The 27710-nt window shown below is 39.1% G+C and overlaps 1 protein-coding gene across 1 annotated transcript; it reads left to right on the top strand.

Moving 5' to 3' along the window:
- The first annotated feature begins 33 nt into the window (after positions 1 to 33).
- LOC104235454 (uncharacterized) lies at positions 34 to 27612 on the top strand. The gene is made up of 22 exons (XM_070171253.1): positions 34 to 427; positions 636 to 1020; positions 2348 to 2464; positions 2568 to 2650; positions 5438 to 5584; positions 5677 to 5825; positions 5911 to 6041; positions 6155 to 6277; positions 6357 to 6430; positions 8785 to 9372; positions 9486 to 9597; positions 9713 to 9850; positions 10049 to 10378; positions 18850 to 19099; positions 19211 to 20478; positions 20810 to 21203; positions 21288 to 22207; positions 22332 to 22397; positions 22470 to 22595; positions 23008 to 23252; positions 23329 to 24523; positions 27327 to 27612. Exons 1-22 carry the CDS (start codon positions 279 to 281, stop codon positions 27330 to 27332), a joined length of 6996 nt encoding a protein of 2331 aa, XP_070027354.1. The 5' UTR covers positions 34 to 278; the 3' UTR covers positions 27333 to 27612.
- The last annotated feature ends 98 nt before the right edge of the window (positions 27613 to 27710 follow it).

The raw sequence follows: 27710 nt of genomic DNA, 5'->3' as shown, positions 1-27710 counted from the left end.
ATAGGATCCAATAATTCACTGTTACGGCATCTCATCTCTTAATTTTTTGTTAAAATTTTTATTTTTATTTTAATTGTGCATCAAGAATATTTTGCACAGTTGCTCTTCCTTTGCCGCTTTGATGCATTAGGATTTATACCTATGCACCGGGAATGCGAAGCCAGGCAGGCGGGATACTTTTCTTTCGTACCCTCGCAGTGAGCAAAATCGCGGTGACTTATAACTACACGGCTTCAAATATTGGGAAGGTGGAAAACCCTAACAATTGAAGGTGGGTTATGACAGCCGAAGGTGTCGGGAGAATGTCGAAGAAGATGGTCACAAGGAGAGAGCTGTTGGACCGATGGAGGGGCATCGAAGAAGACGACGACATTGCATCTGTAGACCTTCTCAAGCGACATCGTTTCCGCCTGCTCAAAGAAGAATGGTTTGCTTCTTCATCATCTTCTTCTTTTTTTCTTGCTCCCAATTCTCGTTCCTCGTAACTTATACGTGTCCACATTTGCTAAACCTTTCACTATCGACCCAAAACTAGCGAAAGAGGGAGACCATGCCAAACTTCCATTTTAAAACAAAGAAAACAATTGTTTGTATACTTCCAATTTAATTAAGTCAGTTTTCCTTTTTGTATGCAGGTTTTCAGATGCATTCAACTACTTGATCTTTTTGCCGGAAGAAAATCATATTTGGTGTGGTTCCTGGGACCTAATGGGACCTCTTCTGGAGACTTTCTATAATTATTTTAAGGATGATCGCAGTGATTCTCCTCTAAAGCTCCTATTGGACAGAACATCTAGGGAAATGCGCCAGTGCACTCAATGTATATGTCAATACCATCAAGCCCAAGAGCTTTATAGTACAGAATACGACTCAAGTTCCATTGGTCCTCTTCTTGAGGTGCTGCGCACTCTTGATGAAGAAAGGATCAGTCAGCATCTTAAAGAGATTAATAGCAGAATAAGATGTGGAGAGTACGACATCGTGCATGACAGCGGAGAAATAGTTAGCGTCATGTTTGAGGTGTTTCCATTTACATTTCTCCTCTTCCTTTATATGAATCACCAATTCATCTTTTGGTTCATTTTCTGCATTAGATATACTGGCATGCTTCTGCAGGAGAAGGATTGTATTCAGTTGTTGCAGCATCCTTAATTTATTTCTAAGAAAAGAGCAAGTTTAGAATTTAGATTGCTCTCAAGCAGAGAAATGGCTGTAGAAAGCTGTTGCAGTAGCAGAGAATTGCGGAAAAATAAAAAAAAAGAAAGGAGAAAGAAGAAGAAGAGAGACACAAGGTAGAAGAAGCAGAGAAAGGGAGGGAAAGGATGGAGAGCTATCAGATACGAGTTTCAAATATATCTTCATTTTAGAACTGCTCAAAATCAATGATAAGTCATGAATATATGAAAGGAAATAACTAGGAGATCTAGTAAACTTCTTACTGCCAGACCAGCTGACACCTGCTAGCAAAAGTGCTGTGAAAGCTTTCCTTAATGGATAGTACTTAAATCTTAATAATAAAGCTACAACTGGGAAATCTAAAACCCTATGAAATAGCAAAAATCAGGAAATAATCAAGCAACTAAAGGATGACTAACAAGGTAATCAAACAACATGGACGTAGAATACCTAAAAACTTTAAGTCTTAAGTTTAAATTCTTGTCATTAGTCTAGTAGGGGATAATCTAAGTGGAGGGAAAAGGGGTTTCCATGAGATGGAAAATCAAAACTTGTTGTGTCCCATCACTTTATTGCCCCCACTTGGGTCAGAAGTCCATGCTACTACTCGACGGAAATGAAAACTATTTTCCCCATACAGGTTCTATATAAGTGGTTGTCTGGTAATGAGCAAGGAATATCTGTCTTTCTGCTAAATAAGACAGATTTGAACTGTCTGGCTATCCAACTTACACCATCTCTAGATGTGCGTTAGCTACTGTGTCAATAGTATGCAATATAACATTGCAAACGACATGGCCAGCACCGATGCACTCTAGTTACAATTTGTACTTTCCCGGATCCCGCGCATAGCGGGAGCTTAGTGCACCGGCTTCCCATTAAGGGCTGCATTGCGAGTGGAATGTTGGGTTGAATTGATAAGCCATGAAGGCTACGTACACATGAAAATCAAGCCTAATTCTGAACAATTTTATGAAACGTTGATTTTCTGCTTCTAGATGATGTAAATGATTACGAGTATCCTTTTTATCAGAAGAAAATAAGATTTAGTTTACTTGACTGATTTGATCCTACTTTCCATCCATTCTTTTCTTCTTTTTTTCCCATTCTGTCTTGATTTGTGGTCATTGTTTCTCTGTGATTATATAGATCTCTCTTTTTTGAGTTGCAGGTTTTGATGTTCCCAATTTTGTTAGATGATTCTTATTTGGCAAGTGAATTTGAAACATTCATTGACGCAATCGACAAATCTCATGAACTGACCTTGGGTGGACACCAGCAGTATCCGGTTTGATCTGCCTTTCTATGACTTGATGTCTCTACTTCATGTCATGCTTCAGCTGTTTTTGTTATAGTCATCTTCATTTGATTTTGTCATTTTTATATTTTAGGGAGTTTATGCATTACTTTTCCATAAAGGCCGAAGAGCTCGTTCTATAGGTTTGCGGCTGGCTGGACGCATGAGTAAATTGAGGTATTGTTTCTATTGGACTTCGCGTGCAACTATATTCTGTGGTTTGTAACTCTAGCCAATTCTTGTATATGCTGTTGTCATTTTTGGTCGAGCGAACATGGTTTTGATAATAGAGAAGTATAAGGTTATTAAGTTTTCTGAATTTGATTTGAAATCACTTACTTTATCAAAAAAAAGTTCTATGAATTTGATAACAACAACAACAAACCCAGTGTAATTCCACAAGTGGGGTATGGGCCCTATGGGGAACGGTAGTGTGTACACATACCTTACTCTTACTTTGAGAAGGTAGGGAGGCTGGTTCCGGTAGACCCTCGGCTCAGGACAGATAAAAAGAAAGGAGTAACAACAAGCAACAACACCAACAAACCAGTCAGAAAACCGAAGCGAAAGAAATAATGAGATATAGAAATCTAAGAATATGAAATACAAGACTAACACTAAGTCGTACACTAATACTACTGGTATAAACAAGTAAATCGCTTGGCTACCTAACCTTCTACCCTAATTATGAATTTGATATTAATGTCTTATTATTAATGCTATGTAAGAGTACATTGTTTTAGGTTCTTTTAGCTTAAATTGCTAAGCCTGCGATGATTTGTGTCTTCAAATGTTTTTGCAGTTAAGACTAAACATTGTCTATCATTTAAATTGCTTTGCAATATTATTCCTTAGATGAAAGAAAATCTCATGCCTAAAGAAACTTAGATGTAGATATAAATATGTAGGACTCCTTGAGCGTCTAGAACTGTTAATATCACCTTAAAACTTATCTTGACTGCTCACTGTGTTCTGCCATAAATTATGCAAGGACTATTTCATTTCTTTTTTTTTGGAGATGCATATAGCAGGATAGGTGTCTTCTAAACCCATTTTCGGTGGGATTCATAATTTACAATAAAAAGAGGACCATTTAGACGCTTTACTTCTGGATATTTTAAAGGACAGCAAAGCTGGTAATTATGTGGGATATATTGCCTTAGCATATCACGAAACAGCATAGGCACCACTAATAATGGTAGTTTTGGGTTAGTTGGCTTTCCAGTTGAGAATACTAGAATTCTATTTGCAAAACCAATGTGGATGATTTATTGTTGAGAGACAATGGAACTAGAACGGAGGAGGGAACATGTCAGGACATACTCTGTTTTTTTGATAAGTAGGTATATATTATTCACAAAGCACAAAGGCGACAAGGGTACAAAAATGACTTGCCTGATTTAGGGCTGGGCATATATTGGGTAAGACCGATAACCCGAACCGTTAATTGTTTATTGGGTTATCGGTATCGGGTTATTGGGTTAACGGTTCGGTAACGGTTTAGAATTTTTCACTAGTGGATTATCGGTTCGGGCCTCGGGTTACCAATTTTGTTAATGGGTTAACCGATAATCCAATAAGAACTAATAAAATTATGACTTTACCCTTAAGTATATACATATGCTAGGGCTTCAGTTCATTTTCTCCTATTCTTTTTCAGCCGCACTCTTCAGCTGCTTCATTTTCATTCTTCATAGACCTTACTAGTTACTCCTAGCATAAATCTTTAGTCTTATACATTAGGCTTTTAATTTCTATAACAAAATTCATCTTCATATTGGTATTTTTGACGGTTAATGATTCTTTATTTTTTTATTTTCGTTTCTTAATTTTGTGAGCTCACGTTGTGTAGCCTATAACAACTACCAATTTCTCTTTGCACCTATCAATTCTCAATCGACAATCTTCATCAGTTTCGGGATATTTTGAACATTATTCTTTTGCAACTCCAGTGAATTGTCTTCTCTTTTCTGCTTAACTCTAGATTGAGTTATCTTATCGGGCAAACCGATAACCGAACCGATAATGATCGATAACCGATAACGGATATCTTATCGGTTCGATTATCGGTTTATCAAATTTGTAAACCAATAACCAATATGCTAAACCGATAATATTCATAACCGAACCAAACCGACCGATGCCCACCCCTAGCCTGATTAGCTCTGCCCTCGGACAAGACTGCAAGCTTGATAAATTCACTCAGCTGCAAATCCTTTAGGGAAAACTCATCTTAACAATATAGGGAAACTGCAATTAATATAATGTAGGAAACCTATAAATGATTTTTTCTTCTTCAATAGGCTGGCATGCCCATTGACTCCTAATTGAAAAACAAAAGAGAATTATAAGTGAGAGGCCACATGAGTGAGGATTGATCCATTGAGTGTTTCACGAGGAGGAGTTATGTGAAAAGGCTTGTTTCTCCAAGTCCTAGTGAAGTCATTAAAAAAAGTCCACCCTTCTTGAATGAACTCTTTAATAGAAATTCCATCCTCTTTGAATGAATTTTCCTCTCTAAATAAACCAAGCTGGTCCTCTTGGTTCTGCAGGTGGAGCTTGAGGAAGTGGTTGTTTCAGATCCCAAGTTCCTCACATGCAAAACCAGAGACCGAAGGAGAAGCTGCTCCGTGCCAATCTAAGAAGGATCAGCTTGTAAAATAGTCCATGTTCAAGAGATAACTAAGGTAGTTATTAAAAAAAGAAAAGAAAAAAAGAAGTGCAGTTAGCTCATTGTAGCCCGCTTATGCAAATTATGAAAATAACTAGGCTCTAATTTTCTGCCTTGATATCCATTATCAAAAAAAATTTCTGCATTGATATCACAGATTAGCATCCTGAAGTATTTATAGAATAGCCATTCTTTAGGAAAGACTTCCTCTATTTTGAGTTACTAGACCATTGGTAGAAACTAATATGTGCACACCTTATTGATGTCGTTTTTATTCTTGTCTTTCATTGCAGGCAATCAGCAGATTTGGATGCTTTGCAGCCTTTGCTGAAGAAGTACATTTCTTATTTGGCAGCAGACGTGTTGTCATTGTCTAGTCAGAATCCAAGGCCTAGGGTTGAGTTGGATCGAGTAACTGTATGGCTTGGGATCAAAGCATTGTAGGAAGTAGTTGGCTTCTGTTCCCGCGTGCATGAGCTATTGTATTCATCATTTTTATTTTTTCTTATTGTTATCTATCTGTGTCTTGAAGGCTTGGATTCTTGGAGCCTCCAGCATTTGAAGAAGGCATATTAGATCGTTATCCCATTTTTCTGAGTGTTGTTCTTAACCATATCAGTGATGATTCACCAGAATTTTCTTATGCAGTTAATTGTCTGAGATTATTGTTTGAGATGCTCGGTATGTTTTCCATATATACCATTTTAAGGTTCTGAATTTACTCATCAGCTAATACCTGATATATCTCCAATCACACTTTGTTAAGGATATAAGCTTTGGTTGAAGACTTCATTATCTCCAAGTGTGATGCGCAATACACTATTGGGTCAGTGTTTCCACACTCGAAATGAAAAAAGCCATAAGGAAATCTTTGATCTTTTCCAGCCTTTTCTACAGGCATGTTATTCACTCAGCTATGTGATTTAAGTGCTGTGTGGTAATCTTCTTTCTATTGATGCTATCTGTGGTCCTAGTTACCATTTTCCACTCTTATGTGTAAACCCCTGCAGTCTCTTGAAGCTTTACAAGATGGAGAACATGAAAAGCAACGAAGGAATCTTCTTTATTTTCTCCTGCATCAAGTTAGTGTGAGTAGTAACTTCAGCTTGCTCATGAGAAAAAAGGCTTGCCAGGTTATTATCTTGTCATCAACCTAAAGCGTGTTAAATTATTTGTCCTGTCTTATTTATCGCGAGATTCAATATATTGCAGATAGCTCTTCTCATAGTTCACCGAGGTTATACTATGAACCCGCCTTCTCCACCATATGAATGTGCACATATGTGGTATGTACCTAGAGGTTAATTATTTATATGATTGACTGGCTGTTATTTTTGTCCCTTGCATTGGCTACTTTACAGATGTTCTTCATACACAATGTTTAAAAGAGAGAAGCACAACAAATAGGCAAGGTTCATGGGGCTTGAAGCGTATGCTTTTTTGAAGTGAATCGCACAACTTACTAGAAATAGTAAATACCAAAATATATGACTTCAGTACTACAGTAACCAAATTGTATTTTTTGAGTAATTTCAGCATCTGATGTACAATGATACTGATATTATTTCATCTCTTCAAACTTGAAAAAAAAAAGATCCGACTGCTTTTCCTTGGGATCAATTTGTGTGTCAGTGTTTGAAGCAGACACTTTACTAAAGTGCATGGCTTCATCCATGAAGCAATAACCCCTTGTTTCACGTCACTTCATTGCTTTAGGCAACGAAGAGATGACTTTTACTAACCCCGAGCAAACATGGCCAAGAACTTGGTCTTTGCTTTCTGCTAGTTACTTTTCCCTTCACATTATTTCCTCCTTACTGACCTTTCAGAAGTAAAACCGGATTTTGTTCGATTCCCTCTTCATAAAAAAGTTTGCATTATGTTAAAGATGCATATGATAGTTGTTGTCCTATTCATTCTTGTCATTAATTGAAGAAAATTGTTAATTTAAAAATGAAGTTGAGCAAAGTCTATTTGACCTTGAAAGCAAAGCAAAAACATTGATTTTATAAAAGAGAGAGACGACCGGAGAGAAAACAACCTGTCTAGATGATTAAACTCATTATATTGTTGTTTCCTATATATGAGTTGTTAGCCTACTTTAATAAGGTAAGTTACCTGAATTAGAAGGATCCTATTACTTCAAAGTAATCTTTTTAAATTAACACACCATATTATAGAATACTCTACAAATTTTGTGCAATGAATTCTGGGCATATGCTTGATACTTCTTTTCAAGCTGGAGCATATAGGTCATATGTCCAATTATTTTTCTCCAGTATGGTAAACCCTGACGTGTCATGACAAGTCTAACATATAGCTTACGTGCTGTACACATGGCAATGACTGAGACAACGTTTGGCCCATGATTTCGTGCGCCAGTGAGCGGCAGTCACAGTGACAGCGAGTGAGGTTTTGTACAGCAGCGAAACTTAGTACTGTTTGGTTAGTGTATGTCTCATTGAGACAAAGCTCCTGGTATAAGCTGACTTGGAGACATGATAAGCCCAAACCTTTAAGCAGTTTATTAACCTCTTCCTAAACTTGCTAAAAAATCTTTTCCGTGACCACACATTTGTAACAAATTAGAGAACTTCCGGTGACTATATTGGTCTAGATGCGGATGTTATTTCTCTTGATTCTGATACTCTGTGGATGTGTGGATGTTTGATACTGCATTAAAATGCAAGATGAGAAGAGAGAAACTATTTGTCTTGAACATTGAACTCAATAGAAAGTGACCCTGTTGGAGTTATTCGCCTATTCTAAGATAAGTTACCTTATTTGCAGAATTCTATTAATATGAAATAGTCCCTCCTAATCACTAACAATATTTTAAATTGCATCTCGCTTGTGGTGGGAAGTTTTGGGTTGGTTTGGCCTTCAGTGGGTGATGCCACACACGGTTAAAGAAGCAATGTTTAGTTGGTCTTTCAGAAGGAGGAGGAGAAGATGCATTGGCATGGGAGGCCGCTCCACTTGCGGTTATGTGGATCATTTGGAGAAAGAGAAATAGGAGAGCTTTTGAAGGAATAGAGAAGAATTTTGTACATTTGAGGAGTAGCCTCTTTTCCCTTTATTATGTTTTGATGCACCCTTTCCGTCTTTCTGAGCCGAGGGTCTATCGGAAACAGCCTCTCTGCCCTATCGGGGTAGGGGTAAGGTCTGCGTACACATTACCCTCCCCAGACCCCACTTTGTGGGATTTTACTGGGTAGTTGTTGTTGTTGTTATGTTTTGATGCACCCATGGGATTCCTTAAAGCATAGAAATTGGGGGTGTTTCGTAGAGAACCATATTTTTTTGTGAGATTTCTCCTTTTTTGGTATTTTTCTTGTATGCAGTTACTTATGCCCTTCAGTAATGTAATCTTATTACCTTATCAAAAATAAAATATAAAATAAAATATCTTTTTGATTCCGGGCAATGGATCTAGACATATTCTTGAAAGATAGCGTACTTGAGTATAGTGTTTTAATGAACCTCTCTTCTAGTTCATTGTATTACTTTGTTGGAATTCGCATCATTCGATATGCATATATTCTAAAGTGCTATCTCAAAGCAGCCATATATCCAAAATAATTGACGGAATGTTGGATTCCTGATACATAACTTTGCATTGTCCTACTTAATTTTGCAGGGGACCTTCTCTTGTGTCCTCTCTGAAGGATTCATCGCTTCACAGTTCTCTCCGTCAACCTGCATTTGATGTTGTTCAAATTATTATAGTTTCTGATGCTGCAGCTCTGGTAACTTCAATTCTGAAGTATGGACTTGCTTCAAGTGATGAAAGATGCTTGCCGTTCCAGCTTGATGAAGAAGATGGCCAAGAAAATTTGTTTGGTTGTGATTTTGAAGAAAATGATGACAGTTGTTGGAAGGAATTTAGTTCTCAAGCTGATATATCATCAGATGTATGTGGGGATTGGATGTGCATCCCAATGTTGTGGTTTGAGGTTTTAGTTGAAATTGATCCCTTGGTTCTTCCAGTATCATTTGCTAAGGCTGTTTTCTGGGCTTTGTCACGCCTTTCTTTACTAGAATCTGATAATGACGCTGATATGACACCTTCACTTGGTCATTGGTTGAGAACCTGTGCTTCAGATATCTCTCATGTTTTCAATTGGAAGGTTCCATCTGGTTCAAATGATGGTGGCGAGGGAGTGGAATCTAAGAACTCCATTAAGGTCTCAACAAAGTGTATACCTCTAATTAGGCTTTTCAAGAGGTTTGAGTTGATCCTATGACTAAATGCTGTTGATTATGAGGTTTTGCTAGTGATCGGAAGAATTTCGTTTTCATATAAACACTTTTTCTTGATTATTCTGGAGGTTATTACAGGTTGACTGCTCATTTCATCATTAGAATGGATCAAGGAGAGCTAAGGAAGCAGTGGACCTGGGAGCCCATGATGAGTGACAGTTTGATTCTTCTGCTCATGGATCCCAATGATGTAATATTTTCATTCAAAATGTTCCATTTTGAACAATTGAGTTAGTTTTCGTGTATTTACCTACCAACATTTGCCTCTAAATTGATGCTGTATCCTACTTATCTGGTTGATGCAGAATGCTAGACATGTTGGTCGGTGTATCCTTGAACAAGTTTCAAACACACGAGGCCTAACAAGTGGACTGCAGTTTCTTTGCTCTAGCCCATCTTCACTCTCAGCTACCTTTACAGGGTTAAGACATGGTCTTAAGCTGGTAAGATTTAATAATGAAGGGAATTGCTCTTTTTGAGTGTTAGCCAGCATTGGAATTTATAGCACCCTATCTCTATTTCTTTCGTGCAATTCCTGTACTGTCTTTGATTTCCTTTTCTTCTGGCTTGCATGTTTTCTAAAACTGCCATTGTTTTCCAGTTATATTTGTCTGGCATAATTCTGCTTGTCTCTTTTCCAGGTTCAGTTGGACTGTGTTCTATCAGAATTTCAGACTTTACATCATTTCTTTTTTGTATTGTGCAAACTACTGAAAGAAGGGAATTCATGTACCCAGCCTCTAGTGAGAAAATCATCCGAGGACTCTAGTATCTCAAAATTTTCTTCCCAGGGTGGATTCTTAAAGCAGCCAGTGCTTCAAACTCAAACTGAACACATGGATGCACATAAATCAGTTGTCAGTTTCATTGTATGGGAAAAATTTTGTTGCCTACTCTCAGAAATGGCTTGGATCTCTGTTCAGAAGTGCTTGGCAGCTGGGAAGGTGTTTATAGGTCAAAAACCATCTCAGGTATGGATCTTAGCGTGTTTATCTACTATCTCGTGACATTTCTTTCTTTCCTGGATACGTATATTGTCTACGGCTGTATGATTTCAGGAATTGTATGTTACCTTCTTGTTGTGCAGAATAGGTCGAGAGTGCCTCTGTGGTTTGAAAACCATGATACTAATAATAAAATAGGAGGCTTCCAATAAAAAACGAAAATCATCCCCATCTACCTGTCAAATGCTTCTTGAGTTCCTCTTGCCTCCAAAAACCTCATGAAAGATTAAATACCACCAATTCCCATGTATAAAGTACTATATGATAAAATATTCATCACATTATCTTGTTAATTGCAGTTTGTATCAAAATATTTATCTAGTATAAGAGTGCGTTGTTTTTAGTTACTTTTCCTTATATAAGAAAAGCCAAAAAGTCCAAATATACACTTGAACTTTGTGAAATTAGTACCATATGCCCTCTGTTAATAGCTTGCTTAAAAACAATGTTGCCCTTAATGGACTGTGTCACATATGCCCTTATTATTTAACAGAACTCATTTTATCCATAATGGAGCCATTTCGATGGCACGTTGACTTCCCCTTCGTTCCCCATTTCTCCCATCTTTCTTTTTTTGATAAGGAAAAAAAAAGAAAGATGGGAGAAATGGGGAAAGAAGGGGAAGTCAACGACCTTTCTCCCGTTCTCATAGTCCTTCGATGGAAAAACATGAAATAAAGATAACATTTTGAAATTATCCAAATTTCAGTTTTTCAGTACTGATTCAATGCTTTGTGGTCAAAGAAGATTAAATTCAAGACTGACATCAATGAATAAACTCTCGAAAGGATAGAAAACCCACAACGACTCAGTAATTCTTCTTAATGAATATTTTGAAAAAGACCATTAATTGTTTATATAGCCAAAAGGTTTTCAGAAACTAATCCTAACAAATTATTCAAACTCTCAAGCATATACAACTCTATGTAAAAATGAAAGAGAAAGGCCCCATATCCTAAAAATAATCATCCTAATGGATTGAAGATTTTCACCTTCTTCAAAACCCTACATCTGTTGTCTGTCCAAATTCTGACATAATCATATATGATTTGGAATTCTAATTTTCTCATCCCTATCAAAGTAAAGAGCCCCAGAAATAAGCATGGAAAACTAAGTCTAGTATGTAAATGGTGAAGAATAGAGGGGCGAGCCCATTAGCCCCGAGTCTTGGAGGTTGCAGTTGGCCCTAAGGGTTGGGCCCAGACGGATTTTTGGTCATAAAATTAATGAAAATAAAAAAGCCCCAGAAATATCTGCGGCTGCAAACAACGAAAGCTTATATGTGATTCATATTAGAGTTTTAAATAGAAGGTTTAGTTATTTATATGATTTCTAAAAACGCAACATAAGAACAATGACCTACATGTTGAGATGGTTGAAGAGCTGATACATGAATTGGAGTTGGACTCCATCGAAACACCTCTGATTCCTATCCTTCCAAATGCTCCAATAGCAGAAAATGGCACCATTTTCCAGGTATTTCTGTACTTCCCAACTTTCCACCTTTCCTAGCTAACAAATGCTTCTTTCATACAATCTAGTAATACCCAATGTACTCGAAAATGCACAAATATATGTTCCCAAACCTTCAATGTTAGACATTGAAAAAACGAATGATCTATATTGTCTTTTTTCAATAAGGTAAATGATTTTATTAATAATTGGGGAGAACCCCGTGTACAAGCCATATACCAAAAAAAGAGAACCCACACCAGGATGGTCTCAACAACAAAGGCCCATCCTCTGTACAAATAGGAACCTCATAAAGGACAGCCAGGTGCACTAAGCTCCCGCTATGCGCGAGGTCGGGGTAAGGGCCGGCCACAAGGGTCTGGTGTACGCAATCTTATCCTGCATTTCTGCAAGAGACTGTTTCCACGGCTTGAACCCGTGACCTCCTGGTCACATGGGAACAACTTTACCAGTTACAAATAGGAACCTCATGAGTACACCAAAAAAAAACTAAAAACAAAAGACTACATTCCACCCCTTCAAATGCCCTTCTATTTTCTCCTTTCCAAATAACCCACATAATTGCCTAGGGGGCAACACTCTATGCCCTTGGACTTCTCTTCTCCTTCATACGAGCCCAACTATACAACTCCTCCTTCACTGTGTCCGGCATCACCCATTGCTCCTCAAACAAATTAAGGACCACTCTCCACAAACAACTTACCACTTGACAATGCAATATGAGATGATCTACATCTTCACCCGGCTTTTGCACCTGAAGTACCAACTAACATAGGTGATCCTCCTCTTCTCAAATTTTTCGCTGTTAAAATCACTCCCCTCACTACCAATCAAGCAAAGAAACACACCTTTATTGGTGCTCTAGCAATCCAAATAGAGCAATGAGAAAAAGTATGTTCATCTCTTCCTAATATCAACAACAACAACAACCCAGTATAATCCCACAAGTGGGGTCTGGGGAGGGTAATATGTATGCAGACCTTACCTCTACCCCGAGGGGCAGAGAGGCTGTTTCCAGGAGACCCTCGGCTCAAGAAAGCAACAAGAGACACTATATTAGTACTATCAATAGACTCATAATAAAATAACATAAAATCTATAACATAACATAAAATACCATAAAATAACAAAATAACAGCAATATAAGCAATATAGGAAATACGAGAAAGATGTAAAGTATACTAATAACCAACAGATAAAGCCCATCATCAATAGCTGATCAGTAGCATCCTAAGACTAACTTCTAACTGGCTAGTCTCACTCTAGTGCGCTGTAGAAATATTCACAATTTTCCCCTAACCTACAACCTTAATACTCGACCTCCACAATTCCCTGTTAAGGGCCATGTCCTCAGTAACCCTAAGTTGCGCCATGTCCTGCCTGATCACCTCTCCCCAATACTTCTTAGGTCTCCCGCTACCTCTCCTCGTACCCACCATAGCCAGTCGCTCACACCTCCTCACCGGTGCATCAGTGTTCTTCCTCTGAATGTGTCCGAACCATCTGAGTCTTGCTTCCCGCATCTTGTCCTCCATGGGGGCCACACCCACCTTCTCTCGAATATCTTCATTCCTAATCTTATCCCTCCTTGTATGCCCGCACATCCACCTCAACATCCTCATCTCTGCAACTTTCATCTTCTGGATGTGTGAGTTCTTAACCGGCCAACACTCGGTCCCATACAACATGGCAGGCCTAACCACTGCTCTATAAAATTTACCTTTCAGTAACGGTGGCACTTTCTTGTCACATAGGACTCCCGTCGCTAACCTCCACTTCATCCACCCCACCCCTATATGGTGTGTGACATCCTCGTCGATCTCCCCGGTCCCCTGAATAATTGACCCAAGGTACTTGAAACTATCCCTCTTAGGGATGACTTGAGAATCAAGCCTCACTTCCACTCCCGCTTCCGTCGGCTCGGCCCCAAATTTGCACTCGGGGTATTCCATTTTCGTCTTGCTCAACCTGAAACCTTTTGACTCAAGGGCATGTCTCCAAACCTCTAGCCTCTCGCTGACGCCGCGTCGTGTCTCGTCAATTAGGACTATGTCATCAGTAAATAACATGCACCATGGCACCTCCCCTTGAATATGATGCGTTATGACATCCATCACCAGGGCAAATAGGAAAGGGCTGAACGCATACCCTTGGTGCAACCCCGTAACAACCGGAAAATGCTCGGAGTCGCCTCCTGTTGTCCTAACCCGAGTCTTAGCTCCATCATACATGTCCTTAATCACCCTAATGTAGGCAACCGAGACCTCTTTAGCCTCTAAGCATCTCCATAAGACCTCCCTAAGAATCCTGTCGTACGTTTTCTCTAGATCGATAAACACCATGTGGAGATCCTTCTTCTTATCCCTGTATTGTTCCACCATCCTCCTAATAAGGTGGATAGCTTCTGTGGTAGATCACCCCGGCATGAACCCGAACTGGTTGTCTGAAATAGACACCGTCCTTCGCACTCTCATTTCTACCACTCTCTCCCAGACTTTCATGGTATGACTTAGTAATTTGATACCCCTATAGTTGTTACAGCTCTGGATATCGCCTTTGTTCTTATACAACGGAACCATTGTGCTCCACCTCCACTCTTCAGGCATCCTATTAGTCTTGAATATAACATTAAACAACCTAGTAAGCCATTCCAAGCCTGCTATACCCACACACCTCCAAAGTTCAACCAGAATTTCATCTGGCCCGGTAGCTCTGCCCCTCCTCATCTTACGCATTGCCTCCATGACCTCATCGACCTTAATGTCCCTACAATCACTTAATTCATGGGGGTTGTCGGTATTCCTTAATTCACCTAGTACAATATCCTGATCCCCTTCCTCATTTAGAAGTTTATGAAAGTAGGTCTGTTATCTCCTCTTAATCTGGTCATCCCCTATCAAAACTTTGCCGTCATCATCTTTTATGCACCTCACTTGGTCCAGATCCCGAGCCGTCCTCTCTCTCACCTTAGCGAGTCGGAGTAACTTCTTCTCCCCGCCTTTGTTCCCTAATTCCTCATACAAACGAGCAAAAGCTGTCGTCTTAGCCTCCGTCACTGTCATCTTCGCCTCCTTCCTAGCTACCTTATATCTCGCAATTTTCTCTCTCTTCTCCTCCTCGCCAGTGCTCCCTACTAACCGCAGGTAAGCCACCTTCTTCGCTTCCATTTTACCTTGGACAACTGCATTTCCACCACCAGTTTCCTTTGTGGCCACCGGTGCGGCCCGAAGATATCCCTAACACCTCTCTCGCCGCCTTCCTTATATAGTCCGCCGTCGTCGACCACATAGTGTTTGCGTCCCCACTACTTCTCCAAGCTCCCATTGCCGACAACCTTCCTTCCAACTCCTGAGCTTTATCCTTAGTCAATGCGCCCCACCTAATCCTCGGGTGGCCTCGTACTGACCTCTGCTTCCTCCTTATCATAATACTAATGTCCATCACCAAAAGCCTATGTTGCGTTGCAAGGGTCCCACCTGGGATAACTTTGCAATCCTCACACAACCTTCTGTCGCATCTCCTAAGGAGGAGATAGTCAATCTGAGTCTTCGCCACCGAACTTTGGTAAGTAACCAAATGCTCCTCCCACTTCGGAAAACTTGAGTTCGCAATCACTAGATCGAATGCCTTGGCAAAATCCAGCAGCGAAGTGCCCCTCTGTTCCGTTCCCCGAAACCAAAGCCGCCATGCACCTCAGTATAACCACCTGCAGACGACCCAATATGACCATTGAAATCCCCTCCTATGTATAACCTCTCGGAAGGCGGAATACTACGAACGATGTCATCCAACCCCTCCCAAAAGCGCCTTTTAATCTCCTCATCCAAGCCTACTTGCGGCGCGTACGCGCTAACGACATTTAAAGTACACTCACCCACCACCAATTTAATAGTCATTAGTCTATCATTCACACGCCTGACCTCTACCACCGACTCTCTAAGATGTCTATCTACCAGGATTCCCACTCCATTCTTACCCCTCACGACTCCAGAGTACCACAACTTATACCCATCCGCGTTTTTCGCCCTCGATCTGACCCACCTAGTCTCCTGGACGCACGCTATATTAATCTTCCTCTTCTGAAGGATCTTTGCCAACTCTATAGACTTACTCGTTAGCGAACCTATGTTCCATGACCCGATTCTCAACCTATAGGCTCCCTTGCCCCCTCTACCTCCCCTGCCTCCCGACCCACACCCTGACCCCGGCCCCACCCTTTGCCCCACACTCTGCCCCACCTGAGGACATGCCTTTAATCTATCATCCCAGACTGCAGCCACTACGCCTACGACAAATCTAAAGAAGGCTCGCTAGAGCACATCGGACAACGAATCAAACTAGAAGGAAACAAGTGACTACCAGTACACTAGTTGAATGCTTTAACTATTGTGAACTAAAGTAACATCAATTTAGCTAACACCAAAAGGGAAACAGTAGAACGGGAGGTACCAATTCCCGAGAACCAAACCTGTGTTGATTTGCAGTACTCAATGTACTTGCAAGCTCACGTACCGCTTCCCACCGCCCTTTGCTGACGCTCGTCCAGGTTGCTCTCCTTTGCTAGTGCTCGTGCGCCCAACTTGCCTCCAACAACTTCGAGAATTTCCCTGAAAACACAGAAAATACCACAACCCAAAAACCAAAAAGGGCCGTCACCGCTACCACTGGTGTAGCCCCGAAAGTAACTAATAGAGAATGGGTTAGTATTCTTCGGACCAATAATGGTCAGATCTGGCTTTTATCGTGGAGACCAAACATGAGAAGGAAACGATGGACCTAGATCAGCGAGCTCCACAGGTCACTTGAAAACGAGATCTAATTGAGCAAAGCTTTTCAGCAAATTTAAACCCAGAAGATGAAAAACCAAGGGCGTAGCTCAATTGAGTGGTGTTTGGAAAATAGATCAACAGTAGCAAGAGCCAAGAATAATAGTTTTATGTGGAAAATGCCAAAATAGATTAGCTAAACTGCAGAAATGTTAGCTTGCTGGAATGACCCAGGTATTCTACTGAGGCAGAAGCATTGGTGGAGGTTGATCCTAGCATGTATTTGGTGGACAATTTGGTTGGAGAGAAATTCAAGATGCTTTGAAGATAGAGCTAACACTGAACAGAAGATCAAGACGAATTGTATATTTTTGTTTCACTTTTGGTGTAAAGAAGCTCTGGTAGAGGATGTAGAGTCTATAGTGGATATTATTGGGTCTTTGTAACTACCACAAGTCTGGGTTTGCGTTTTTGCTCTTTTTCGAGGGTCTTGTAACTATCTTTAACATTTAGCATAATCTTTATGCTAAAGGTTTTTCTACTTAATTTATAAAATTTGTTACCTTCTCAAAAAAAAAAAATGTTGTACAACCATACAAATATCTATTGCTTGTTTTAGACCACAAGTTTCAAAAGTCTTTTTTTCTTTCTTAAACTACGTGTCCAGTCAAACATCCGCCACATAAATTGGGACGGATGGAGTACTCTCCATTGCAATTAAACTTTACGGCATTATCGCAGAATCTAGAATTATCTAAACAAACTGATGATGGAAGTCAAAATTGTAAACAAAAGCAGAAAAAAGTAGCTTTATCACATGGTATGCAATGTTGGGAGTAACTCTTACTACTGGCGACTTAAGAAGGGGAGGTCGCATTGTTGTTAGTTTGTGTTGATTGTGCAAAAGCGAAGGGGAAGAAGTGAATCGCCTCCTAATGCATTGCAGCTTTGCCTCGGAATTATAGTCATTATCTTCTCTGCCTTCAACTTCTAGTTGGTGTTCCCAAAGGAACTGTGGTTGAGAAAATGGAATGTTGTAATGAATCAGCCGGATGCAGAACGAAGAAAGACTTGAAAATTGCAACTTTATGTCCTTTTGGCTAATATGGAGAGAGGAACAAAATAACTTTTAAAGAAGCGGAGAGTTCAACTCAAGATGTTAAAAATTCTCTTTTATTTCATTTGATTTTTTGGTGTAGAGAGGAAATACCATGTTGTACTGATAGTAGGAAGGTTTTTTTTTGGATTATAACATTTTCGTGTTTAAGAGCGTTGTACTTTTAAGTTTTATCACCATCTTGGTGCATATCAATAAATTTATTTGACTTATGAAAAGAAGATATTTGCTTAAAAAGTAAAATCGTTAAGTATTGCAGTTCTCGGTTGAAGGAAAAAATGAGTTTATTCTTTTAGCATTTACGGTTCATATAGCTGAGATTTGGTAAGGAACGATATTTACTATTTCTACAAGTTTGAAGGATAACAAGGGCAAAATTTTCACATGTGGGGGTGATAATGCATGGTTTTCTAAACCACATGATGGCTCTTAGCCTTCTCCACCTCCTAAGTCATCAGCTTCATATACTTGTCTAGATCTGCTGTTTTTTTTATTTTTTTGGATAGCGGAGTATGAATTTCTGTCACATATATGGAAGTGTATTGTCCCTGTTTTCTCTTATTTTGTGGATAGCGGAGTATGAATTTCTGTTACATGTGTGGAAGTGTATTCTGTATTGTCCCTGTTCTCTCTTATCCTCGATGTGGTCCGGCATTTGAATTATCTGTTGAGTTCTCTCGAAGTATCACTTCATTTCTATGAAAATGAGATTTCATTACTCGTTAGTACCAAAAGAAAGATTAAAACAAGGGATGATTGATTTTGTTGAAGTTTTACTGTACTGATAAATAAATGATTGATTTTGTTGAATTTGAAGTGTTAAAATATGGCCTACAGAGTGTATACATTGCATCTTCTTGATGCCAGTAATGAAACAACTTATCTCATTAAAAAAATGTGGTGTACAGACTTTTGAAAAATTTCCGGATGCATTTGGCCAATAGCTGAGTACTTTGTTGGAAAATATGAATGCTGAGGATGTAGAAATCTTCTTTTATTCACGACTAAAAACTTTGATGTGCAATTCTGAACCAAAGTTTTTCTGCAATTTTAAAACGAAGTATGCTTTCTTCTTATTCCAGATGACCTGCATCAGATTATTAGAGACCCTTCCTGTGGTTTTCAGAAGGCTTTGCAATGATCCAACTACAGTGCTTAATAATGCAGTGACACAATGTCTTCGTAATCTGATAGATTGGGGGCATTCACCACTTGCAGTAGTGGTAAGATATTGGAAAGATGCGTTAATTTCATTGCTGATTCTAATTAAAGCATCATGCAGTGGTGTCCCTGCCTCATTAGTTGCAGATATTGAGAAAATTATTTTATGTGGTGAGTTTGTTACTCTGTTTGTAAAGTTATCCTGGGGGTTCTTGTCTGTTGTGCCATTATGATAATGAGTTTCTTAGATAAAATTCCTTTTACCACGTTGCTGGATTGCAGATAATATTCCAATGAGTGAGTTGACCAGACAAGCTGCTCGGCTTTCTGTTTCACTTGTGGATGGGAGTTCCACTGACTTGACAAAAGCTAGTGTTGTTTCCAAATGTTTGTCTGATGTAGAATCTGTGCTTGCTGACAAATCTTTATTTGAAACAGCGAAGCCTTTTAGTGGGGAGGTTAAAAAAGTGCATGTTCTGGACTTGAAAACATTAGTTGGTGAGGAAAGAGTTAATTTGGTAGTTCATTCAGGTGATAAAAGAGAAACAGATATTTCTGCCAGTGCAGATATTAATTCTTGTGTCAGCTTTAATCCTAAACCTGTTGGCCATATTGCTGGAAGAGGTTTGTATTCTGATCCTGTGAAAGGAATTGACTCCAAGAAGATTTCTCAGCCAGTAGATCTTTGTTTGGATCTGGATATACCACTTGAATTAGATGCACTGCAGGCGGGGAAGGAATCTTCTCTCGTCAAATCAAAAGCTGTAGAGCCTAAGAGCAAGGAAACTGATATCAAGTGCCGTTTGAATTGTACAAATTTGATTTCAAAAGAAGATAGTTCTGTCGCCTCTCAGCTTTATTCTGCTCTAGGGAGCTCATCTGATGGAGGTGTGAGTATCAAAGAAAATGATGGGGAAGGTGATCGGGTTATGAAAACTAATAATACAGTCCTGAAAGAGATTGTAAGTGAAAACAAAAGTGATCGGGAGTTAGCTTTCCTCACTTCAGCTAGGCGTCAACAATCATTCTCCATAAAAGCAAGTCTCTCTGGTCCAAAACGGAAAGTCATTCAACTCAGCTTACCAGTTGAAAATAGGTCTAACGTTTTGAGATTGGATGATGGAGTGAAAAGATTTAAAGCTGTGAGGCTTGATGACTGGTATAGACCTATTTTAGAGTTCGATTACTTCTTAACAGTTGGATTAAAAACTGCAGGTGAAGGAAAGAATGATAGTTTGACTAAATTAAAGCAGGTTCCTGTTTGTTTCCAATCTGCTGACGAATATGTTGAAATTTTTCGACCACTTGTACTGGAGGAGTTCAAAGCACAACTGCAGAGTTCCTTTCAGGAGATAACTTCTCTAGAAGAGATGTCTTGTGGTAGTCTGTCTGTTATGTCAGTTGAAAGAATTGATGATTTTCACTTCATTCGCTGTGTTCACGAGGATGTTGATTCAGCTGGTTCTAAAAGCTGCTCCGAAAATGATCTTTTTTTGCTTACAAGACAACCCCTGAGGAATTCTTCTCATGATATTCACATGGTTGGAAAGGTGAACCGTTTTCTTATTTGCATAGGCTTCTTTAGTTGAACTTCATTACGTTATGACCAGTTATTGGTGGATATTTACATTAAATTGGTTGCTGTTGGTATGGCACTTGTTGATTTTTTTTTTCAGTGCATAAACTCAGTATATGTTTTCTGTCTTTAGGACATTGGGGGGCCGGGGGGTATTATTGATCACTATTAATGAGTGCATTAGCTCCTTTTAAATCCTACCTCCCCCTTGTTCGACTTTTCATTGAAAACCGTGTACCATCAATTAGACATTTAGATGTGAATGTCTGGGTGCTGTGGTATTGAAGCATCCTGACTGTTTGCAGGTGGAAAAGCGTGAAAAAGATTGTAAAAAGAGATCAAGTATCCTACTCATCAGGGTGTACTTGCAAAATAGACCTCATCTGATCCGAGCTCGAAAGCTTCTCGTAGAGCGCAGCAAATGGTGCATTAGTCGTCTAATGACCATAACTTCTCAAGTACGAGAATTTCAAGCATTGTCGGCTATTAGGGGAATTCCTTTGCTTCCTGTTATCTTGAATCCCAGCAGTTACGATCTTTGTAAACATCACAGTGAGAGTTTTTATAAACTATCTAGACCCTTGCAGCAAGTCCTCAAATCGGCATATAATGGCAGTCAACTGGAAGCTATTAGTGCTGCTATTGGACCTTTTGATCCTAAAAGGGAATTTCAGTTGTCCCTAATACAGGGTCCTCCAGGTGTGTTATTGTTATCTATTTCTTTTTATTCATTGTGCTGTGCAATTTTTTTTTCTCTGTTCATTGTTGGATAACTTCTATTAGGTACCGGGAAAACCAGAGTGATCGTAGCCATTGTCAGTGCGTTGCTTGCTTTCTCTCAAGTGGACACCAGGAGATCATCAAGTGGAGGTCCAAAGTCTACTGGAATGTCTTGCACTGCTTCAAGACAGCGGGTTTGTCAAGCTGCAGCTGTTGCTAGGGCATGGCAGGACGCAGCCTTGGCTAGACAACTTAACGAGGATTTAGAGAATGATAAACCAATGGGAAACAGCATTAAGAGAAGAATACTCATCTGTGCACAATCAAATGCTGCAGTAGATGAACTAGTTTCAAGAATAACCAGTGAAGGTCTTTATGGTAGTGATGGGATGATGTACAAGCCTTATATCGTTAGAGTAGGTAATGCAAAAACAGTTCATGCTAATTCATTGCCGTTCTTCATTGATACACTTGTTGATCACCGCATAGCTGAGGAGAAAATGAATGCAAGTGATTCAAAGAATGACGCCGACAAGGATACTTTGACATTCTTGCGGTCTAATCTTGAGAAGTTGGTTGATACTATCAGATGTTATGAAGCTAAAAGAGCTAGTTTACGGGATGGAAATTCTGATTCCAACTGTTTATTAGAAGGAGACACTGATAAAGCAGATAATGCAAAGGAATTGTCCGATGCCGAAGTCGAAGCAAAGCTGAGAATATTATATGAAAAAAAGAAATCAATATACATGGATCTCGCTTCTGCTCAGGCACGGGAGAAGAAAACTAATGAAGAAGCAAAAGCTCTTAGACATAAATTACGGAAGGCTATACTAAAAGAGGCTGAGATTGTGGTGACTACACTGAGTGGTTGTGGTGGAGATCTTTATGGGGTTTGTGCAGCATCTGTGTCCGGCCAGAGATTTAGCAGTTCATCCGAGGGTGTCCTATTTGATGCAGTTGTGATTGATGAAGCTGCTCAAGTATGGAATTGTTTTTCGTTTATTTCTTTCTTTTCCCCTGGTTTCTTTTTCTTTCTCCATTTGATGTTTATAGGATGGATTACCATTCATGTTTACCTAATAATTTGCCTTTTGCAACTTTCAGGCTCTGGAACCTGCTTCCCTCATTCCACTTCAGCTCTTAAAATCAAAGGGAACTAGATGTGTCATGGTAAGCTTTGGACGGATATAAATTGTAATGAAGGTTATTAATATTAACTGAAGAGTAATTTTGGTGTTGAAGGTGGGTGATCCAAAGCAGCTTCCAGCCACAGTTCTCTCTAATATCGCCAGCAAATTTTCCTTCCAATGTAGCATGTTTGAACGCTTGCAAAGGGCTGGTTATCCTGTTACCATGCTCACACAACAGGTAGTGTACACTCAAACTTCGTATACTAGTTTCAAAATATACCTCCAAGATTTTGGGATGACTATAGGTTGCATGAGACAGCAGCCAATTGATGTGAAATGAAAGAACTATTGCTGTGATGGTGCTTCCAATAATTTCATATTGCAGTTTTCTTGATCAACTATCTGCTGGTTAAATTGTTTGCTCTTGGTCAGCACTAACCGTTAAACATTGCATCATTTGTCTTTAATAAAGGATATGGTGTCTGTACTTTTTTCGATCCCCAAAGTGTTAACAAATGCGGTTATCTTCATGTCTACCAAATGTCAAAAATAAGGAATATATGGTGCCTGGTTGTTGTACAGTTTTTTTGGGTTTTGTTTTATCAGCACCTAGAAAATATCGGTCATCTAATGGTTTCTGTAAATGGCAGTATAGGATGCACCATGAGATATGCCGCTTTCCTTCTTTCCATTTTTATGATGGTAAGTTGGTTAATGGAGACCAGTTGTCCAGCAAAGTTGCATCATTTCATGGGACTAAGGGCCTTGGTCCCTATGTATTCTTTGATGTTGTTGATGGCAAGGAGCTCCATGATAAAAAATCTGGCACATTGTCGCTCTACAACGAGTGTGAGGCTGATGCTGCAGTTGAAGTGTTAAAATTTTTCAAGAAGAGGTACATTTCTTTTGGTTTTCTGTTCTAAAATTATACTTTCATTGTTTTTAAGCTGTACATCTTGTGCCATATTTAGGTTCCCGTCTGAGTTTGTTGGTGGAAGAATTGGTATTATAACTCCTTACCGGCGCCAGCTTTCTCTATTACGCTCACGATTTTCAAGTGCATTTGGATCTTCTATCACCGCTGACATGGAGTTCAATACAGTTGATGGTTTTCAAGGTCGAGAAGTTGATATAGTTATACTCTCCACAGTGAGGGCACTCGAGGCATGCTCGACTGCAGCACAGGTTAATGCTGGCCGTATTGGTTTTGTGGCTGATGTAAGGCGGATGAATGTTGCTTTGACTAGGGCAAAGCTTTCTTTGTGGATCATGGGGAACACAAGGACATTGCAGACGAACCAAAGCTGGGCAGCTCTAGTGAAGGATGCAAAAGAAAGAGAATTAGTGATGGCACTTAAAAGACCATATAATTCTACTTTTACCTCAGTTGATCTGGAGAAACATTTGACTTTAGAAAACCCAGAAAATTGTTCAAGGAAGTTGAAGCATGTTAAAGGGGATGAAGTCACATGTGAGCGTACGGATAGACAAAATAAGAATGTAAAGCATGTGATGGAAAGGAAAAGAAAAAACACGAGCTCTGGAGCTCCAATTGACACTCTAATATGTGCTGATCTGTCTGGAAAAAATGTTGAGGGAAAACAGAGAACTAAAGATGAAAGCAGTCTTTTGTTGAAAAAGGATCTCGATAATTATGATGGAAGAAATGCCAAGGATGTGCATATTTTGCACGGGGAAAATCAATCAGAATCAAGTGAAAGTTGTGAAAAGATCAGTAAGAAGCACCGGAAAGAGAGGAAAGCTCATGGCCTTCGCGGAAAACAATGTGAAACATTAGAGAGTGGGCATTCAAAAAAGTCAGGGGGTGATAATTATAAACGTTCAATATCAGTTGCATCTGAAAGATGTCAAGAACCTTTGGTACACGATGACAAACAGCGGGACACCAGAGGTTGGAAGAAGCCTCCTAAGGCAACTCTTATGCAGAAGGATGCGGAAGATGGAGTTGGAGCTTGTAATCAGGTTAAAAAACTTAATCATACAATATCAGAGAGGAAACAACAACGTGATGCCGTTGATGCTCTTCTGTCTTCAGCACTAATATCTTCAAACAAGTCTAGGTCCTCACTAAGATCTGTGCCTGCCAAAAGGATGAGTTCACCAAATGCTAGTGGCCCTCCAATTAGACCACCTAAACAAAATAAGGTAAAGTTACATTTTGCTCCTTCCATCCCATGACGGAAGTCCTTGTGCACTATCAACGGTTAATATGACTATCTGACGAGTTAAAGTCACTAGGCGGTGAAGTTAAATTTCGACAGAAGTTTAGATGTTCGTCAACTATGTGATAAATGCGAGCTTTTCAAACTTTGCACATTTGAAAATGTTAAAATATTTAAAAGAACCGTTATTTATAACTAATTAAGTTGGATTCTTGAATGAGTAATAGGTCATTCAGCCTAAGATGGAGGGAGTATCATTTTAATTTTTACCAACAACAACAACGATTACACCTCAATCCCAAGCTAGTAGGGCCAACTATACGAATAGTCAAATTCGTTTTACTCTATTTGGACCCATTTCATCCTAATACTAGGGTTTCTTAAAACTAAAAGTTCTTTGACATTTTTCTCTACCAAACTAATAGCTAAATAGACCAAAAGACGCTTACCAAATACCAGACCTAGATTGAGGGTACCAACAATCTAAGCTTCAATCCTAATTAGTTGATATCTCCTATTTCATTAGTCCACATGATATCTAGATTGCCGGTTTTCTGATACTACCTCTTTCCATGTGATTTAGGTCTACCTAGTTTCATTTTAATATCTTCATTCACTAGTGTCATACTTATTGATCGGTGACAACCTCGTTTTATTCTTTGTATGGTAGTTGTATCTTCTACTCAATATGTGCTACTTGTACCTTCTATCGCCTATGATCATTTTCAATCTGTCTAATCTTGTGTTACTGCAAATCCATCTTAACATTTGCTTTTCTGTGGCACTCATCTAGTTTATATGTTGGACCTTAGAGGGCTAACACTTTCTTCTATATAACATTGCTAGTCTCATAACCTTTCTATAAAGCTTGCTTTTTCACTCTGATAGGTATTTCCTATTGCATAGCACTGCCCCAGGATTCCTTCATTTTAGCCCTCTTATTCTATCCAACCATTCTACTAGAGTACGGAGCCTAGATACCAAAATCGTATATATTTAGGTATCACGATCTTGTCACTCTAGCGTGGTTCTTTTACTAAAGTGCAGATAGTACTAATTGTAAAATTATTATTCTCTAGCTTGGTTCTTCATAGTTTAATTTTGCTCGAGTCGGTAGCTGGTTTCATCACGGTATTATCTGCAACTAGCTTGTGCTATGATATCTTATCCTTATACATTGGTTAGCTTATCCATAAATAAATGAGGGCTCAAGCCAGAGCTTTGATGTAAATCTACAATCACGGAAAATTCCCATGCATCTCCTTAACTTTCTCACCCTTGTGATGGATCATTTGTGCATATACATTATGGCATAAATATTACTCCCTCCATTTCAATTTATGTGAACCCATTTGATTGGGCACGAAGTTTAAGAAAAGAGAGAAGACTTTTGAACTTGTGGTGTAAAATGAGGCACATATATTTTGTGTGGCTATAAATCATTGCATAAAGGTAAATTGTTTCCAAATAAGGTAAGGGGTCATTCTTTTTGGCACGGACCAAAAAGGAAATAGGTTCGCATAAATTGAAACGGAGGGAGTATATAAAGAATATGAGTCCTTTCTTCTCTGGTACACCCCAAAAGACATTCGTGTGATGGATCATATGTTTGCTGTAGGTGAATGAATATCAAGTGGAGATACTTTTTATTCTAAATTTCTCTTCTTTGCAAAGATGCAATTCCTGTTATAGATCTAGCAAGCATAAATCTGAATTGTTCACTATCCTCCTTGTAGTGTTATAAGTATATGCTGTATCATTCTGTACAAAGGTTTCATCATATGACGTCACAGGTTTAATAACACATTGCACGGCTTCATCGTTCTTATATCACACTCAAAGTACTCTTTCTCCACATGTTTGGCCAGTTTCCACTGCGTAATATATGGTTGAATAGCTTGGTGCCATGCTGCTCCAACCACTGCTTAAAGTTTATCTTCTGTGGATGTATGCTGATCTTTAAAGTTATCCTCCAAGATTTGAGTGGAGCAATTCGTCATAATAACATCTTCTCTCTCTGTTCTCACTTTTTTCTGTCAAAACTTGGGGAATTGTCCTTAATACACTTATCATATTTTAAATTTGGACACCTTTCTCTATCATTCGTGCTAGCTTTGTGTTTCTTTCTCCTTGTTCAATGTCCCTAACTTTTTGGTACACGTCATCTAGAGTCTTACCTAAGGCGTTGGTAGCAACCTTCTTAGGTTCTCTCTTAACTTTGTTGCACTCTTCAAAGATTTTACCATCTTTTGCTTTCCGTAACTTCCTATACCACAATAGCTCTTTGTACTTATTCCACCACCATGATTCTTGTGGTTGAGGTTCTAGGTCTTGAGGCACATCTAGAACTTTACCAATGCATTTGGTTTATTATGCTGAAGGTATTATGTTACTTTTGGCTGTTTGAGAAGTATCTTTTTTTACAGTTAAGCTGGGGACTCTATTCCTATTAAATGGAGGTTGCACTTCTTTTTAGCCTTGGGAATTTTGATACACTGATACTATCTGTGTCTTTCCAAGTATGGTAGCATTTGTTGATACTATCTCTGTGGATGTTCAACATTCAAAAGCATACCATAAACCTAGTTATTGACTAGCATTCTGACTTTCCAATATTCAATAATTATGCCCTCTGCCCAGACCCAATTTTCTGATGCAGTTGGACTGTTTGGCTGCACATATTTGCTTTGACTCACTATAGTAGGCTGTTGAATGTGTTTTTTAGTCTGTAAGCAGTAGTGTCCTTGGTTCTTTCTGCATCTAATCAAAACATTTTACTTTTATAGAACTAGCAGCAACTTCTTCTTATGGAAGGACAGTCCGATTCATCAAGGTGGTTATGAGGTGTGCATTCCAGAGTCATCAGTTGAAACATTTGAGATGTGCAGGTTAGAGTAGTTTTCCTTCTTCAGAGTTCCCAGTCAATGAAGATATAGGAGTTTCCTTTTCTGTTTTGTTTCAACAAGGTAAGGCTAAGTGTTCCCTAAGAAATCTTCAACAATTGAAGGTGTGATGTTGGAAAATTGTTCAAAATTGATCATCCTGGATGTACTTCCTTTTCATGTTTCTGCTCTTTTGAGGTAGTGTGCCCTGAAAATGGCGTTTGGTGGCTTTGATTGTTTTCTCTGCAGATAAAGTTCGTATATATCTGTGAATCAAATAGTTGATAG

The sequence above is a fragment of the Nicotiana sylvestris genome, chromosome 3 (genome assembly GCF_000393655.2).
Source record: "Nicotiana sylvestris chromosome 3, ASM39365v2, whole genome shotgun sequence".
Lineage (NCBI taxonomy): Eukaryota > Viridiplantae > Streptophyta > Magnoliopsida > Solanales > Solanaceae > Nicotiana > Nicotiana sylvestris.
This window is presented reverse-complemented; position numbering and strand designations above follow the sequence as displayed.

Excerpts from the sequence above, each read along its gene's own strand:
- LOC104235454 (XM_070171253.1), top strand. The coding sequence starts at position 279 with ATGACAGCCGAAGGTGTCGGGAGAATGTCGAAGAAGATGGTCACAAGG. Across the intron at positions 5,826-5,910 it reads ATTATTGTTTGAGATGCTCG|GATATAAGCTTTGGTTGAAG; the intron begins GTATGTTTTCCA and ends CACTTTGTTAAG. Across the intron at positions 9,598-9,712 it reads TGCTCATGGATCCCAATGAT|AATGCTAGACATGTTGGTCG; the intron begins GTAATATTTTCA and ends TGGTTGATGCAG.